The following is a 15,481-nucleotide window of genomic DNA, read 5'->3' on the forward strand; positions in this document are numbered from 1 at the left end:
ATTTAGATTACTGGGGCAACTGTGTAATTGTAACAGCAATAGTCAGCCAGGTTTTGTCTGTTCCTGTTGCACGTGGAGTAACACAATTTTGTTGATTTCTGTTACCCAAACGCAAAGGTAGAGACCTCTACCTACTCTGAGCTATCAAAATACTATCCCAATTATTTGCTCACAAGGTATAGAGGGCTTTCAGGTAACATGACACATGTCTGGTGTCCAAAGTAGAGCTCCTCAGCTGTTGGGCAACAGTAGCTGTAAACAGTATAGTTGCATTTCTAAACACATGACTTGGCCATCTCAACAAAATTGAATAGACATTTTTAATTTCTGTGCTGTTTTGACTGGGAACTGATAATTTCATCACTGATACATCTGACTGATTTTGTGCTTAGATAATATCAGATTCTAGTTAACCATAGTATCGCACTGCTGGCCAGTTCCAGACACTCTTTGTGGGCTTTTAGCGCAGTTTTGCCAAGTGATGTGAAATCATACACATTTTAGAAGCTAAAAGTTAAATTTCATATCAAAGAGTGTATGTCCACACTTGGCCCAAGGGTGTCCCTGTTAAGGTTAACTGAGCTGACTCTTCTCAAGCTATACAACTCGTAGTGTTTTGGAGTCATGACTAAGTGGTTAGGGCTAAAGATGAGGCAGGTTATTGTTTCACAGTAACCTAAATTTTGAACAAATCTACCATATCAGACCATTCACTTCTACGTATAGCATTACTGAATTGAACTACACCCACTCAGTCTTTTTCAGGTATCTCTCTTTTTCTTTTTCTCCAGTCATCTTCAAATTTTGAGTCGCTAGCCTGAACTGTATGATGATATAATACATCCGTGCACTCAGAATACATGATTACGGTTGTAATCAGGGAGCGTGATCATGTGAAATTACTAATCTGACATGATAACTATTGTAATCAGGGTGCAATTTTAGCTGCCATAAAAGGGGAAAGACATCCCCTTTCCCAGCACTGATTATGACAGACCTCCTGCATTCATATTTCAACAGGGTTAACAGACACACAGCGTTATAGATCTAGTTGTGTATTTTGTATTTATAATGATTGTAATGACTACTAGGATCTACTGTTTGTAGAATTATAAGGAGTTGATTATAATATTGTTTTCATACAGGACAGGAAACATCTCAAATCAGAACGTTTCATGATAATTTATTGCTACAAAATTAACTGCAATGTTCGCAGCAATGTTCCCAGGCTGGATTCCCCACAAAAAGTATTTTCCAGTAGATGCGCTGAAAGAAGTGGGAAGGGGAAGCGGTGAAATATGTTATGGGTATGGGGGCTACAGAATGTAACTTTATTTAACTCAATTGCTGCAATCACTATTAATTTGATAGTGATGTAGAGAAGATTTTGTGGTTACCTAAAATATAGAATAGAACCAACTGAGCTTATTATGAACATAAAGTAGCATCTGAAAATGAATATCCATTCACAAGCCTGAGTTACCAGCTTGATGGGGGTTTATCACAGTCACTAGTCTGTATAATCCAATGTGTAGAAAACAGTGTAGGCTACCAAGATCTTGCTATGTTGATTCACAGTAATATTTATCTGCATCATATCAATCCACTCGACACACACACACATACAACACTTATCTGGGCTATAAAAAAAACAAACACGAAAAGAGCCTGGCTGAGTGTGAAGAAAGAACAAAAGTTTGGCCAAGAGTGTACTAGCCAGTTAGATCGGTCAAAAACAACAGTAACTGTCTCCTGGGCGCCGTATCTGTCCATATCGCAGTCATATGGAGGAAGGAAAGGCATAAATCATCGTTTGTTTTACTAAGTGTTGTACTGCAGAGCTTCTTAAACTTTTTCAGCCCAGGAGCAAACTGAGTACATTTAATCATGCCCCGGGATCCAGGCTCATTAAAACATGCTAGCAGCACTCAAACAACACGTCCACAACCAATTCTGGCTCCCAACTTTGATATTTAAGAGATACTGTTGGACTGTAAATCATCCAAGACTGAGACGGTACAGTTTCCCATTGAAAATGGAGTTTTACATCCTCAGCTCAACGTAGCACTGTGTGAAGAAAGTTTAATATAACAAAGAAATTATTCTTAGTTAAATGGGGGTTAGATTCAGAGAACTTGTGCACTCAGCTTTGGGTGTAATTGCACACTGCATGTGGGTATTTGGGCATGCATACAAAAATATGAATTAGATTAGCACCCAATTTCTTAAACTAGGGTCAGGCCATAGGCCTCTTGCTGGTTGGCCTCCAAAACATAACATCAGTAATACATTTTCATGAGCCTGGCTCCCAGGGCAGGAGACTGAACTTGGACCTCGATCAGAAAAACTGTAAGAACTTCTGGATTATCATATAGCCTGCAATTCTGTTGTGTGTGTGACGTTACCACTGCTTTGCCGATTGAGCCCCAGTTCTGGATGCCTCTCCAAAGCACCACAGTCCCACCAGAGGCCTAGCTCCAGGGCCTATTAGTGGGATTTACTGGGGAGTGTTAATAGTGTGACACCAGGCTGACTCCTGTACCATGAGGCCTGCGGCGTCTCAATGACACAGTGCTCGTGGTATATATTTACATTGTGGGTCTTTTGTGACCTTTCCCTCTTTAGAATGGGATTGTTCTTGTTCCAAATATGCTTCTGTTCAATCTGAAAGGATTTCAAAGTAAAACGTGTATGACGTTATGAGACATGAGGAAATATGGCCTCCTCCAGACCCCCATTAGAGGGTTTAACTTGGGGAGTGTTTACTGCGTGACACCAGAGTGACCCTAGCAGAAGAGATTTCTGATGTCACATTCTGGCTGAGCTTTTCTAACATGCTCATGCGTTTGTTATTCTGTAATGAATGCATACATTGTTTTGCAGTGAAATATTTGGAATAGGCATATTCATCTGGAAGGTAAAGCTTCCCATGAGAGTTTGACAGAGCTTAAGGCTGTAGCTGGTATGGGGAGCATTTACGATGTAACACCACAGGGGAGTTTCCCACACTCAACACTGTGGCGTCCTCCGTGGCTTACAGAGTGGGCTTTGAAGCTTTGTGGTTAAACAAGATATTATAACACATCTCCAGTATACGTGCAAGCCATCAGAGAGCTAACTAGGGATTAAGGTTGTACCAAGTTTCTCAACCTAAGTTAATTACCCTCAAATGGTATTTAGTGCGCTCTATACAATATCCATCGAGTCATTTTATTGTTTTTCATCAAAGACTTGTATCCTGACACAGTCTAAAATGAGATCCATGTGAGGAGAGTGTCTGTGTTGAAAGGGCATCAGCCTCAATGTGTGACCACAGACTAAGACTGACATCCAAACTTTTTTCCAGGACTTTTTCATACTGATGGCAGCTTTCAACCTGAATATCTGCAGGGGACAATTTAAGGGGGGGACCGCAAATCATGGAATGTGTCCATTCAGTCACCAGTTGAATTTGGAAAAATCACCCAATGATTGTGAGATACAATGAAATCATCATAATGTGTATGACAGTGTAACGTGCTTTAAGAAGAGGGACCTACAGAAAGACTCAGTTTATGACCACAGCTGTGGATGTGCTACGAAAGGTTAAAGCTACAATGTGTTATTGATTTCCTCACTTAAATCTACTGCAGCCATATAGGGGAGAAGTAGATGAAGTGGAGGAGACAGGTTCGACAGGATTTTATAAACCGTGAGACGACTAAAACATGGATTGTGTAAAACTCAACAATCTCATTGTGTAAAACTCAACAAACCTGGAAGGAGGTCCTTATGTTTTGTACACTGTGTCTAGAAGTAAAGAGAAAACTAAACATAGAGGATTGACTGGAGACAGTGGTTACCCAACAGATAAAGAGGTCGTCCTGCGACCAGAAGAAGTACTAGAAGAAGAAGCAGCAGGGTACTGGGCGAGTTTGGTTTCCATTGCTATAAATGTGTGTTAATTGTGATATTCTTTAGAAAATAACCATGTTAAAGTTAGTTTGGTTTAGTGTCTTGCAGGAAATCCCTCTGACAATTGAGAAAGGGATTGTGCAAACCTTGCACTTGCATTGTTCAACCTAAAATGATGAAAGTGCACTTAATATTTAATACGCTGTGTGTTTTCTCTGCATCTCTGTCAGGGTCTGCCCGGTACAAATGGACCACAGGGACAACAAGGACCTCCTGGACCCATAGTAAGTCATTTTTCTCGGGATAATTTTCTTTGGCAAATCACCCTCATAAACTGACTCTGACTGACTCTTCCTGCACCCCCCCCCCCCCCCCCCCCCTGTCTTTCTTCCTCTCCCTGTCTGTCTCTCTGCCTCTCTTCGTCTGTCTCTCTCTCAGGGAGCCCCAGGAGCGCCTGGAGCCCCAGGACCAGGTGGGCCTGCAGGGTCCCATGGAGATCAGGGAATTCCTGTAAGTAAAGTTTTCATATCAGTGGTTTCCCCAGATTTTTTTCTGGTGGGGTAGAAAAACCTGAAACAGCAGTTAGACATGAGACACTCCAACTCTCCTTTGAAACCAATGCAAGTGAAGCTGTATTACATGTGGTGGCGTGAGGCCTTTGAGAAAAAGGATTCATATTTGGGGACAGTGTCACTACAGGCTGGTCTAGTCTAGTCATCTCTACTGAAATAAACAAAGCAAGTATTATTAAATGTCATTAAATATCATTAATATGCTCGCACTGCTTGTTTGTAAGACTTACACACCACATATCTTTGGCTATAATGGGAGAGTGGTGACAGGTGTGAGGTTTAGGAAGTTTAGGAAGAACTGAGTTAAAAAAAATAGAAAAGGGCAACCACACTATTGTGTTACTGTGTTACAAACAAGAGGAAACTAGAAGTAAAAGTAATCAGACGAAAGCCAATGATCAGCGCTCGTGACGCGCCATACATCACTGTGAAGAACACTGCAGAACTTCTCTAATTTCCTGTAAGAAAAGTGACGACCACAGCTATTTCTCTTGCTTCTTAACTTTAGATAAGATTGTTTTCTCTGGGCAGACCTGAACCTCATTAACCGGATTCTACACAAACCCACCTACGCAAAGTTTAGGAATCTGAAATGGATGTTTGGATTACCCCACGCCTAAGATCTTCCCTCAGTTGTCGGGGGAAGCCTGTGGTATTGACCGTGAACCGGTCCTCCATACGAATCCCTCTGAGACCACCCAGGAGAGTTTGACGTTTATCCAAATTAACAAGGAGGACATGACCTCTCCATTTCCTCCTTCTCCCTCTTCTCCTCCTCCTGATTTGTCCTCATTACATGTTTCTCTGTCATCGCGGCAGGCTGCATTTACAGAAGACATGAAAGTGAGATTTGATAAGATCAGATCTGTGTCACATCGGGTTACAGATTTGTTTAAAGGATAAGGCTGGTGTTTTTTAATGCATTGCTTACCGTCACAAATCCTATGAAAATAACAAAATCAACAATGCGTTTGCTCTACTCCCGTTACTTTCTGACTCCCCACGTACCGTTTTTAGCCGTCAACCCGGAAGTCATTGGCTCCAATTGTAAGCTAAAAACCGTGAAATACAGCTCACAAAGACATAGTTTCAATTTTAAAAATCACTAACTGTTACCATGAAAAGTCAGACTGTTGTAGTTATTACCAAATCAAATTCAAATGGGAACAAATTCTTCATTACGCCGGGGACTATTTTCGGTGCTACGGAACTACTTTCCTGAGATCGAAAGCGTGTTTACAGCCGGCTTATTAAGTTGTTTGAGGAAAAAGTCGGCTGGCCCGGTGCATCGTGATGATGAAATATGTTGCCCAGAGCAACAGCATGGCTCTTTGACGTGTTTTTAATCGTTTTTTTAATACAATGGAGTTCTATGGCTGCTGGGACATGGCTTCATTGGGCACCGGCTACATGGACGAGACTTGTTGGCAAAACATCATTGCTGATTTTGTTATTTTCATAGGATTTGTTGACGGTAAGCAATGCATTAAAAAACACTGGCCTTATCCTTTAAGTGTAAATAACATCATGGTCTGGTTCCAACACAACAAGGAGATCACGCTTCTTGGATTGTTTGTGTTTATCTCTTTCTTCTCCTTCTTGTCCTCTTCCTCTTCCTGATCCCTCTCATCCCTCCATCTCCTCCCAACGCTGAAGACAGATAATATATTTGTTATATTTGATATTATATGTTAGCTTTCGAAGCATTCCTCATTGAAATCAATTGTTAGCTTTAGCCACAAGCTAATTCTAGTGAGATACTTAGCCAAAAGACAAATCTAAAAATCAAATATCAAGGTATAACTTTGATTCCAAAAGTAGAATGAGTCAGCATTTGTTCAGCAACAATAAAAAGAGGACAGAAAGATGTGCAAGGGGCAAAACAAGAACAAGGAAAAGGATACAGGGGGAAGGGATTCTGGTTTTCAAACTTTGTGTAATGCTAAGAGGAACAGATGATATTGTGATGTTGGTGACAGCTAATCTAGTCTAGGGTCAGTTCTGAAGGCCAGCAGCAAACTTTGGCTGAGAGGAGGAGGACTGTAAATCACTATCCCGACACTCGCATTCACACTCTCTCACACCCACACACACACACACACACACACACACACACATACAGGGACAAAGAAAAATCAGATCTCTCACTTTCCTCCAGCTTTCTCTCATAAACTTCATGATCTTCCAGCTTCAAACCTCGCCCTCAACATTAAATTGCTGATTCAGTCCCCGTTCTGCCCCTGCAACCCTTAGCCACGTTGCTGCTCCAAGAGAAAATAAGTGGTTTCTATCTTCAATAGCAGCCATTTAAATCTTTTGGGGAATTTTGCATTTTGCTTCATCGTGCCGCAACCTGCCTCAAAATGCGGCATAGAAACCAGTCCCACCAATTTTGCAGCATGCTGAGCTGTACACAATAGAACCACAGTCTGACCCACTGTGTTGAGCATTTTGTCAGATGCAGGATGGGAGGATTTCTACAGCAGCTGCCACTGTAAACTGTCTAAGAACAAAATGTTATGTTCAATCTGTCTAGATCCATATTCACAAAACGTCTCATAATAGAACTAATTATCTGGGACAAAAATTAACCTCATACATTTGATCTAAGTACGACCTGACCAGTATTTTATGAAATAGTAATACAGAATGTTGCATTTGTAGCTTATAATACAGGTCTTTGCAAGGTATTCAGTCACTTAGCGTGAGAATCTCCATGGCAATGGGTCCAGGTTGTCATAGTTGATGAGTGTGTGGCCATGTGTCTGAGTGTCTGACCTGGGCAAAATACTTCTGAATGTTGTTTCAAATGACTCAACCACTTGAGGGTCGCTTAATATATCTCACTAGACTTGCTAGCAAGCAGCTTTAGTATTGCCAGTTAAAAAGAAAAAAGCAGTAGACTCCTCCTGGCTGCTTTATCAGTCACATCTTAGCCTTGTGAATAAGGAAAGTTGTCATAACAAACTCTGTGGTTGAATTGTAAAGCTTTTTGTGTGAAAAAGTAGATTTTCCCATCGACTATGCACTTTGACAGAGCCTATATGTAGTGGGCACTATGAGAAGATAGTTTTGATCAAATAACAAAATAAATTATATTGTAACTTGATTGGGAGATACTCCTGTATTTACGAGTATTAGAAAATATATTAAATTACTGTTGTGCTCAGTTAACTTCTGGCTCTCCCAGATAGTTTGGTTTAGTTTTCCCATGTCACCATGATAGGACTGTAGACATTTATATGCCCAGAAAGACTCAGGAGATCCAGACACACACACACACATGCACGCACACGCACACACACACACGCACACACACATGCACACACGCAAAGGAGGTCCAGGAGAAGACTTTTATTTGGGAGACCTGTACTCCAGTTCAACCGCTGTGTCAAATTTTGGCATAGGTATTCTATCATCCGCAATATAATATGCATATGATATGCCAGGCCTACACATACACACACACCCATCCTCTCTCTCTCACTCTCTTTCTCTCCATCCACCCACACACACACACGCACACATGCACACGTAGCCAGTCAGTCAGTGGTCAAGGACATGTTTCCCCCAAGACAAACAAACCTTTTTCAAAGGCTGTAACAGCATCAAACTGATATTTATCATATCAGCACATGGTTTTGTGGCCAGGAAATATTTGTCTTTTATTTGCCTCTGGATTACAATGTGTTATATTCAGATATGCATCCATGCGCTTTATGTGCTTGGCAAGTTTGTGTGTGTGTGTGTGTGTGTGTGTGTGTTATGCTCAGATATGCATCTATGTGCTTTACAGTGCTTGGCAGGAGCGGAAGGCAAGCCCATCCAAGGGGTTGTAAAGGCACAGCAATTGCTCTCTGTCTGTAGGCACACTAGCTTTGTGTGTGTGTGTGCGTGTGTGTGCGTGTGTGTGTGTGTGTCTTTAGGCAACCAAGAAATTGGACACACTCGTCGAAGTTTAAACGCATTTACTTCTACCAGCTGTTAGATCATTGAGAGAGAGAGAGAGAAAGGGGGAAGTAAGAGAGAGAGCGTGTGTGTGTGTGTGTGTGTGTGTGTGCGTTTGTGTGTATGTGTGTGTGTGATGGAGAAAGAGAGGCAAAGAGAAAGAAGGAAAGAGAGCTAGAGAGAGGAACGGCGAGAAAGAGGGTGAGAGATGGAGAGTAACGGGTTTGGAACATTAATGGAGAGAGATAGAACGAGATAAAGAGAAAGAGAGAGAGAGCGAATGAGAGAGAGATGAGCGTGCCTGTTTCTCCCAGTTGAATGTTTATTCTCCCTCTGTGTTTTTATGTTCCAGGGTCCTGCTGGTACCAAAGGCGATAAGGGAGAGAGAGTAAGTCATTCCACTCACACACTTCAACCGCTGTTTAGAACAAATCAAGTTTTACTGCCCCATTTTGCTGTGGAAATATTGTTATTTTGCTGAAGGTGTAAAATTCTGACAATTGCTCACTTGTGTTTCACACCCTTGTTTAGAAGAAACCAAATTACCTCACCACTCTCTCTCTCCTTGCCCCACTCTATCTCTCCTACGAACATACACTCTTTCTCATTCTTTGTCTTTCTTTTACAAACATATTCACTTTCTGTCTCTCTCTCTCTCTCTCCCACCTCGACCTCGTTTAGAGCAAACTGAATTAAATCAACGTTCATGGTTCAAATTTGCAGTATAGCAAGGTCTGTATTTTGCTGACACAGCCATCACTGCCGAGGGCTTGAGACTTGCCAACTTGAAGCGCACCTGTAATTCCCATTTCTGGACCATTTTATCAACTGTTAGGGACATTTGTACCTTGCTGCAGTTAATTTTCCCCTTTGGAGGACTCAACATGAAAGCCTCTGAAAAAACATATGACATAGGATTTTCACCTCAGTGTTGTACATTTGTGTGGCCCAATTGTGGCTAAATCTGGTTACAACCTTGTAGTGTGCATCTGCCATATGATAAAACCCATGTAGCAGTCTCGATCACATCTAGGCATTTTAATCCAGAGTGACTTAAAATAATGCCAACAGGAGAAAAGTAAACATTTGGAACAAAGCTCCGTGGGACAGTGAATTAAAGTAGTTGCCGTTTTTTGCTATTTGCTAAGGATTTCACATCAAATGATGACTACAAGACAAAAGAATAGACTGTCAGCTTTTGAATTATGGCTCTTTATTGGCTTTCATGTTAAATTGTTGTGCTTTTGACCACACATACACCACACATACACCATACATACACCACACATACACCACACATACACCACACATACACCACACATACACCACACATACACCATACATACACCACACATACACCACACATACACCACACATACACCACACATACACCACACATACACCACACATACACCACACATACACCACACATACACCACACATACACCACACATACACCACACATACACCACACATACACCACACATACACCATACATACACCACACATACACCACACATACACCACACATACACCACACATACACCATACATACACCACACATACACCACACATACACCACACATACACCACACATACACCACACATACACCATACATACACCACACATACACCACACATACACCACACATACACCACACATACACCACACATACACCATACATACACCACACATACACCACACATACACCACACATACACCACACATACACCACACATACACCACACATACACCACACATACACCACACATACACCATACATACACCATGCTAGCCGGCTCCATTCATAGCTCCACTCACAGTCTGCTTTGTACAGTAGTTGTTAAAGGGATCGGCCACCCAGTATAACACTTGCTACTTTCCAACAGAGCTACTGTACCATATGGTAAGTGATATAATAGGTGTTACAGTGGGTGACCTATGGGTGACCTATCCCTTTAATACACTTATACAACAATAATCAAGGGCCTTAATGCTGTCCCCCACTGACCGACCATCACCAACAGTTAATATTGTTGTAAACATGCCTTGCCAGTAAATTATTGGTTTACAGGGCAACATGGGAGGAACAATTAGCACCTCCCTCCATTCTGCTATCACACGGGTCATTTGATGGGAGGGAGAGGCGGGATTGTTCAAAAATCTGTGATGGTTTTATTGGTTGGAATCTTCATGTACGCTTCCTGGTACACGATGAAGTCATAACTAAAGATTTTCTGTTTTCCAGGAAGTCAAAGTAGTGAGATTTTTATATAAAAATACAATAAAATCGTTTTTTGTCTCTTTTTTTTTGCATAAATTGTCAAGCAGGTGCATGTTTGATAGTTAGCATGGTGCCATTTTTCATTTCGATGTGACTTAAACAACACATTTTCCATTTGGATTTTCAATTTGGTCTTGATTGATACACTTCCCACTACACATGGAGAACAATGTTGACTGTCGATTGCGGTTAAACATTTTTCGTTCTGGGGTTCCTGTAGAATACCGACAGAATTCAGTTACCAAGGGGAAGCACACTCGAAGGCAACAAGGTTATGCTCAAATATTATTTATTATTAGATTATGATTTAGATTTGATTGTGCATTGTAAAAATACTACTTTGCTGTCAGACGGCTTGCTGTCTGTTCGGTGTGTGTGAATATAGGGGGCATGAGAGTGTGGAACAAAGGTGGAGTACACTCATTAAAACACCCACACAGACCAATTTATCAACCGCTGGTCTGGAAATTTATGTTCCTGTGGCTGCTCAAATAGAATAGCAGTATCAGTCTAGTGTATGGCTGTGCTTTGTGGAGTGTGTGTGCGTGTTTGTGTGATATCAGATCCTAACGCCATTGTGTTTGCTCTCCAGGGTGATGTACAATCCCAAGCTGCAGTGCGCGCCATCGCACGGCAAGTGTGTGAACAGCTCATCCAGAGTGAGTAATCAGAGATATCTAAACATTTACACAAACCGCCATCCAGCGTCGTTTCTTTCTCCCCTGCCACTCCTGTACTTTCATCTTCTTTCCTCTTCTCTTCTCTCCTCTTCCTACTGAGCTACAGATAAAAAGGAATTATTACATTGTTGGCACCCTTCAGCCAGTTGTAAACAACTGGCCCTTCCTCATGTTTTCTCTGATATGGTACAATAAAAGGAACAAAAACTAAAAACTACCCTCTAAAAAACTAAAAAGATAAATCTTATCGCTTCAACCGATTCTTCTCCTCTCTCTTCCAGGCCACCTGTCCCGCTATAACTCCGTCCTGAACCAGATCCCCAGCCAGTCGGCGGTGTCTATCCGAACAGTGCCAGGACCGCCCGGAGAGCCGGGTAGGAGAGGTGGCCCGGGACCTCAGGGAGAGCAAGGCCCACCCGGCAGACCAGGCTTCCCTGGTACCAACGGGCAGAACGGACGACCGGGAGAGAGAGGTGAAAGAGGAGGGAGGGGAGAGAGAGGGGGGAGAGGGAGGCCGAGGAGGGAGAGAAGCAGTGTGGTTTAGGATATATATATACAGATATAGAGAATTGGCCATTTAGCGCAGCCTAAGCATATCACCTTAATTACGATTGAATATACACATTAGAACATTAGGACCACCGGCTCTTTCCATGAAATAGACTGATCAGGTTTAATCAGGTGAAAGCGGTGATCCCTTGTTGATTCCAGCTATTAAAATCTATTCATGAAGGGAAGGAGACGGGTCTACAAAGGATTTTTAAGCCTTGATGTCATGAAGGTGTAGGAAGGAGGTGCAGAGAGAGGGGCGGAAAGACTTAGACTCACTGGCAGACATATTAAGGCAGAGAGAGACAGAGACAGAGGTAAATACACTTAGTAATTTCCAAACATAACTTATTCCCACAGTAATATACACACACTTAAACTCTGCGGCCTGAACACACTAACACAGTGTATGGGTTTATCAGTCCTTCGCTGTTCCAACATAAACGAAGATACTTCACGTCTGAGCTGCGTCTAGACACTCTAACTGCATGCTATTGTGGATATTAGCATCAGAAGAGGTGGAGAAACATTTGAGTATTGTTTAAACAGCCTTTACTGCAGTGAGCAGGCACTGGCCAACAGTCAGTCACTGTAAAGGTTTCTCAAACTAGACTGTAAGATGACTTAGAAAATGTGAAAAAAAGTATTTCTAATATGCAAACATATCATCAGGTTTAAATGTCCTTTTCTAGCAAAGCGATGAATGTTTGGAGCCTTAAGGCTTCCTCCAATAACAAACCAAGTCAAATAGCAAAAGGTTAACTGTTTTGTGTGTGAGCGTCTGGGGGCTGCAAGTTTGCAAAGTTGCAAAGTTTGAAAACCACTGTTATAAAACACTACAGAGTATAACAGGAATGTGTAGCTGGTAAGAGCGCTGTGGTTGTACAATAATCAAACACGTGATGCAGTTCCCCGTTGAACAATGGCCAGGGGCTTTGACTGTGAAAAGAAGAGAATAGAAACTGGACAAGAGAGAGACAACAAAGTCTCGCTCCCCTTGGAGCTTCAACCTGTCTGCTTGTTCGGTCCTTTTCTGAGCCTGGGCTGCAATCTGGTTCACCAGACAAGCTCAGTTAGGGTTAGAGCTCCCTGGAGGCTCAGTCCAGTCCACAAGACAGTAACTCCAATATCCATGAGGTCATTCTCCTGCCACAGTCCCTTTATAAGAGAAACAGTCTTTATGAGGATAACTGGCTCCTTCTTCATCCCTATAACACACAACCCACATCAAGTACCACATACTGAATTACCCTGCGCAGGGAAAGGAAAGCTGAGTTTAGTCAACCGCTGTGGGGAAACATCCAGGATGGTTGCCTCCTCCTCTGCTCTAAATCAGCGGTTCAGACCTTTTTGTCCTGAGGGCCTCCCTAATTCACCCCAATATCATTTGTAGTCTGCAACCACAGGTCCAACACACACAAACTCCTCTACAGTTTTACACAGCCGACTGAAACTGGAGTAGTCAAATATTGTAAGGATAAGAGATCTATGGCACGTATAAGAAAATTGGACACATTATTATTAAGGCAGATGGTCCCGTCTCCTCTCTTCTAAAACACATAAACTACATAATCCATTTACATTGAGCGCTGATACCAGAGGAGTCAGGAAGGAAGAAGTGGCTTGTGTAAGAAGCAGGCTCCTTACCAAGCCCTCTGCTTTCCAGTAAAATAGACAAACTATAGATACCACATACAGTCATTATCCTGAAGAGAGAGAGACGGTGGCTAGACTAGTCAGCCATCGTAGAGGGAATATCTCCAGATGAGGCTGCCATTGTAGAGAGAAGAGTTTTAAGGTCCATGTAAAATAGGGAAATGTAAAATGAGATTTACTTCGTCTAAAACAAACACAATTCCTGTTATCTCTATGTACATAGCACAAACTTTTCTGTGCATAAAAGCAATCTAGAGGGAAAAAAATGGAAATCACCAGTTTTATATGGTCCAGTAATATTAGAGTGTATGAAAGAAACACAGAACAGACTGATCTAAATCCATCATAGATGCTTTTTAGGTTGATCAGTCTCACATAATTTATCTAGCACATTTTGTACAAAAGTTTGTAATGCAGCGCCAGTATTTGGGATAGCCAGTATTGCTGGCAGAGTCTTAATAAACCCTAGAGGAGTTAAGTGTGCCAACAACTACACATGCTTTACCAAAGTGAGATACCACTTGATGTTAATCTCTTGTAACTGTGTGTGATTCCAGGTCTCCCAGGAGAGAAGGGGGAGAGGGGGAGTCCAGGGGTGGGAACTCAGGGACCCCGAGGACCGACCGGACCACCGGGTGAGACACACACACACACACACACACACATACACAGAGTTCAGCGGGAGTTTGATAAGCACATTCAAGTAGAACCCATACAGTATTCTCCCTCGTCACTCATTGCTCAAATAACTTGTCAAGGTGCTGCAGGTACTTTCAAATAGAGTAACTCAGCGTCTTTCTATTATTGCACATTTGTTTCGGGTGTTTCCAGGCTGTGACTGAACTGGCATCGTGTGGATCTTTCCTTTCATTGTGTTTCCTCAGAACAAAACCACAAACTTTGCTAATATAAAAACTGAAGAGCACAGGGACCTAATATGTTTTGGATTTACTTCACTGTCTGTTGAATCTCTGTCTAAGAAAAGCATCCAGACATTTTAGACTATGAATATAATACTCTTGTATTGATTTCTCTGTGCACCGTGGAGTTTAGGTTTGTCTTATGAAAACACGTCAGTGCAGGGATTTTCTGTTTACTGTTGTGCGATCAATACTCACTGAACAAGCTGACAAAACTCCCCGGAAACTTTTCTATGATCAAGTAACTGATAAAAAAAAAACCTTTAAAAAAAAAACAAATCCCCTCTCTGAAAGAGCGGGACAGGGCGGTGCGCTCTGCCGCTATCCGCTGTGCTTTGCCGGAATATTTGTGGGATGATAATTTTAGCACTTGGCAAATGAAAACCCCCAAAATATTGATTTCATATTTCTGCTGACTGCTAAAGTGAGTCCTGATGGAGCAGTTTTTACTGTGTAAACAGAAAACAGAGCTCTCTGGTTAAAGGGAAATACCGCTACATTTCAGCTAAGGACTATGTTATTCCTATAGCCTATAGCCCTCAGGACATCCACTGTCTCCCACATCCAGAAATGACAGGCAGGAGTTTGCTGCCCCCTAATTTTTAGTGTCACAATGTTACGGCAACAGGGAGAAGGATTTAGACAAAGATGGAAAAGGTGATGGTGACAGTCACCAGGATGATCCTCCCCCTCTCTTTCCCTACCTTCCCTACCTCCCTCCTTCTCAAAGCTTGTCCTGTACTTGTTCCATTGACTATGTATTGAAAGCTGACTTCGTGAACTCATACAAACCTTTACTCCGTCGTTAGGCTTACCGGGTGAAGGAAGGACGGGCAGTCAGGGCCCCCCCGGTAGGCCCGGTAACCAGGGGACACCGGGGAGGCCGGGGACTCCGGGTTCCACAGGACCGTCCGGCCCGCCAGGCTACTGTGACCAGAACTCCTGTCTGGGATACAACGTTGGAGGTGCGTTTCATT

General features: G+C 42.3%; 1 protein-coding gene across 1 annotated transcript in view; it reads left to right on the plus strand.

Annotated features, from left to right (window-relative positions):
• The window catches only part of col14a1a (collagen, type XIV, alpha 1a), a 137,538-nt gene that overhangs the window by 117,703 nt on the left and 4,354 nt on the right, over positions 1 to 15,481 (plus strand). Inside the window, exons 40-46 of the mRNA XM_071901633.2 lie at positions 4,125 to 4,178; positions 4,333 to 4,404; positions 8,767 to 8,802; positions 11,292 to 11,358; positions 11,661 to 11,852; positions 14,142 to 14,219; positions 15,314 to 15,469. Coding sequence (XP_071757734.1) covers positions 4,125 to 4,178; positions 4,333 to 4,404; positions 8,767 to 8,802; positions 11,292 to 11,358; positions 11,661 to 11,852; positions 14,142 to 14,219; positions 15,314 to 15,469 — 655 coding nt within the window. The remainder of the gene's footprint in view (positions 1 to 4,124; positions 4,179 to 4,332; positions 4,405 to 8,766; positions 8,803 to 11,291; positions 11,359 to 11,660; positions 11,853 to 14,141; positions 14,220 to 15,313; positions 15,470 to 15,481) is intronic.

The sequence above is a fragment of the Centroberyx gerrardi genome, chromosome 12 (assembly GCF_048128805.1).
Source record: "Centroberyx gerrardi isolate f3 chromosome 12, fCenGer3.hap1.cur.20231027, whole genome shotgun sequence".
Taxonomy (NCBI): Eukaryota; Metazoa; Chordata; class Actinopteri; order Beryciformes; family Berycidae; genus Centroberyx; species Centroberyx gerrardi.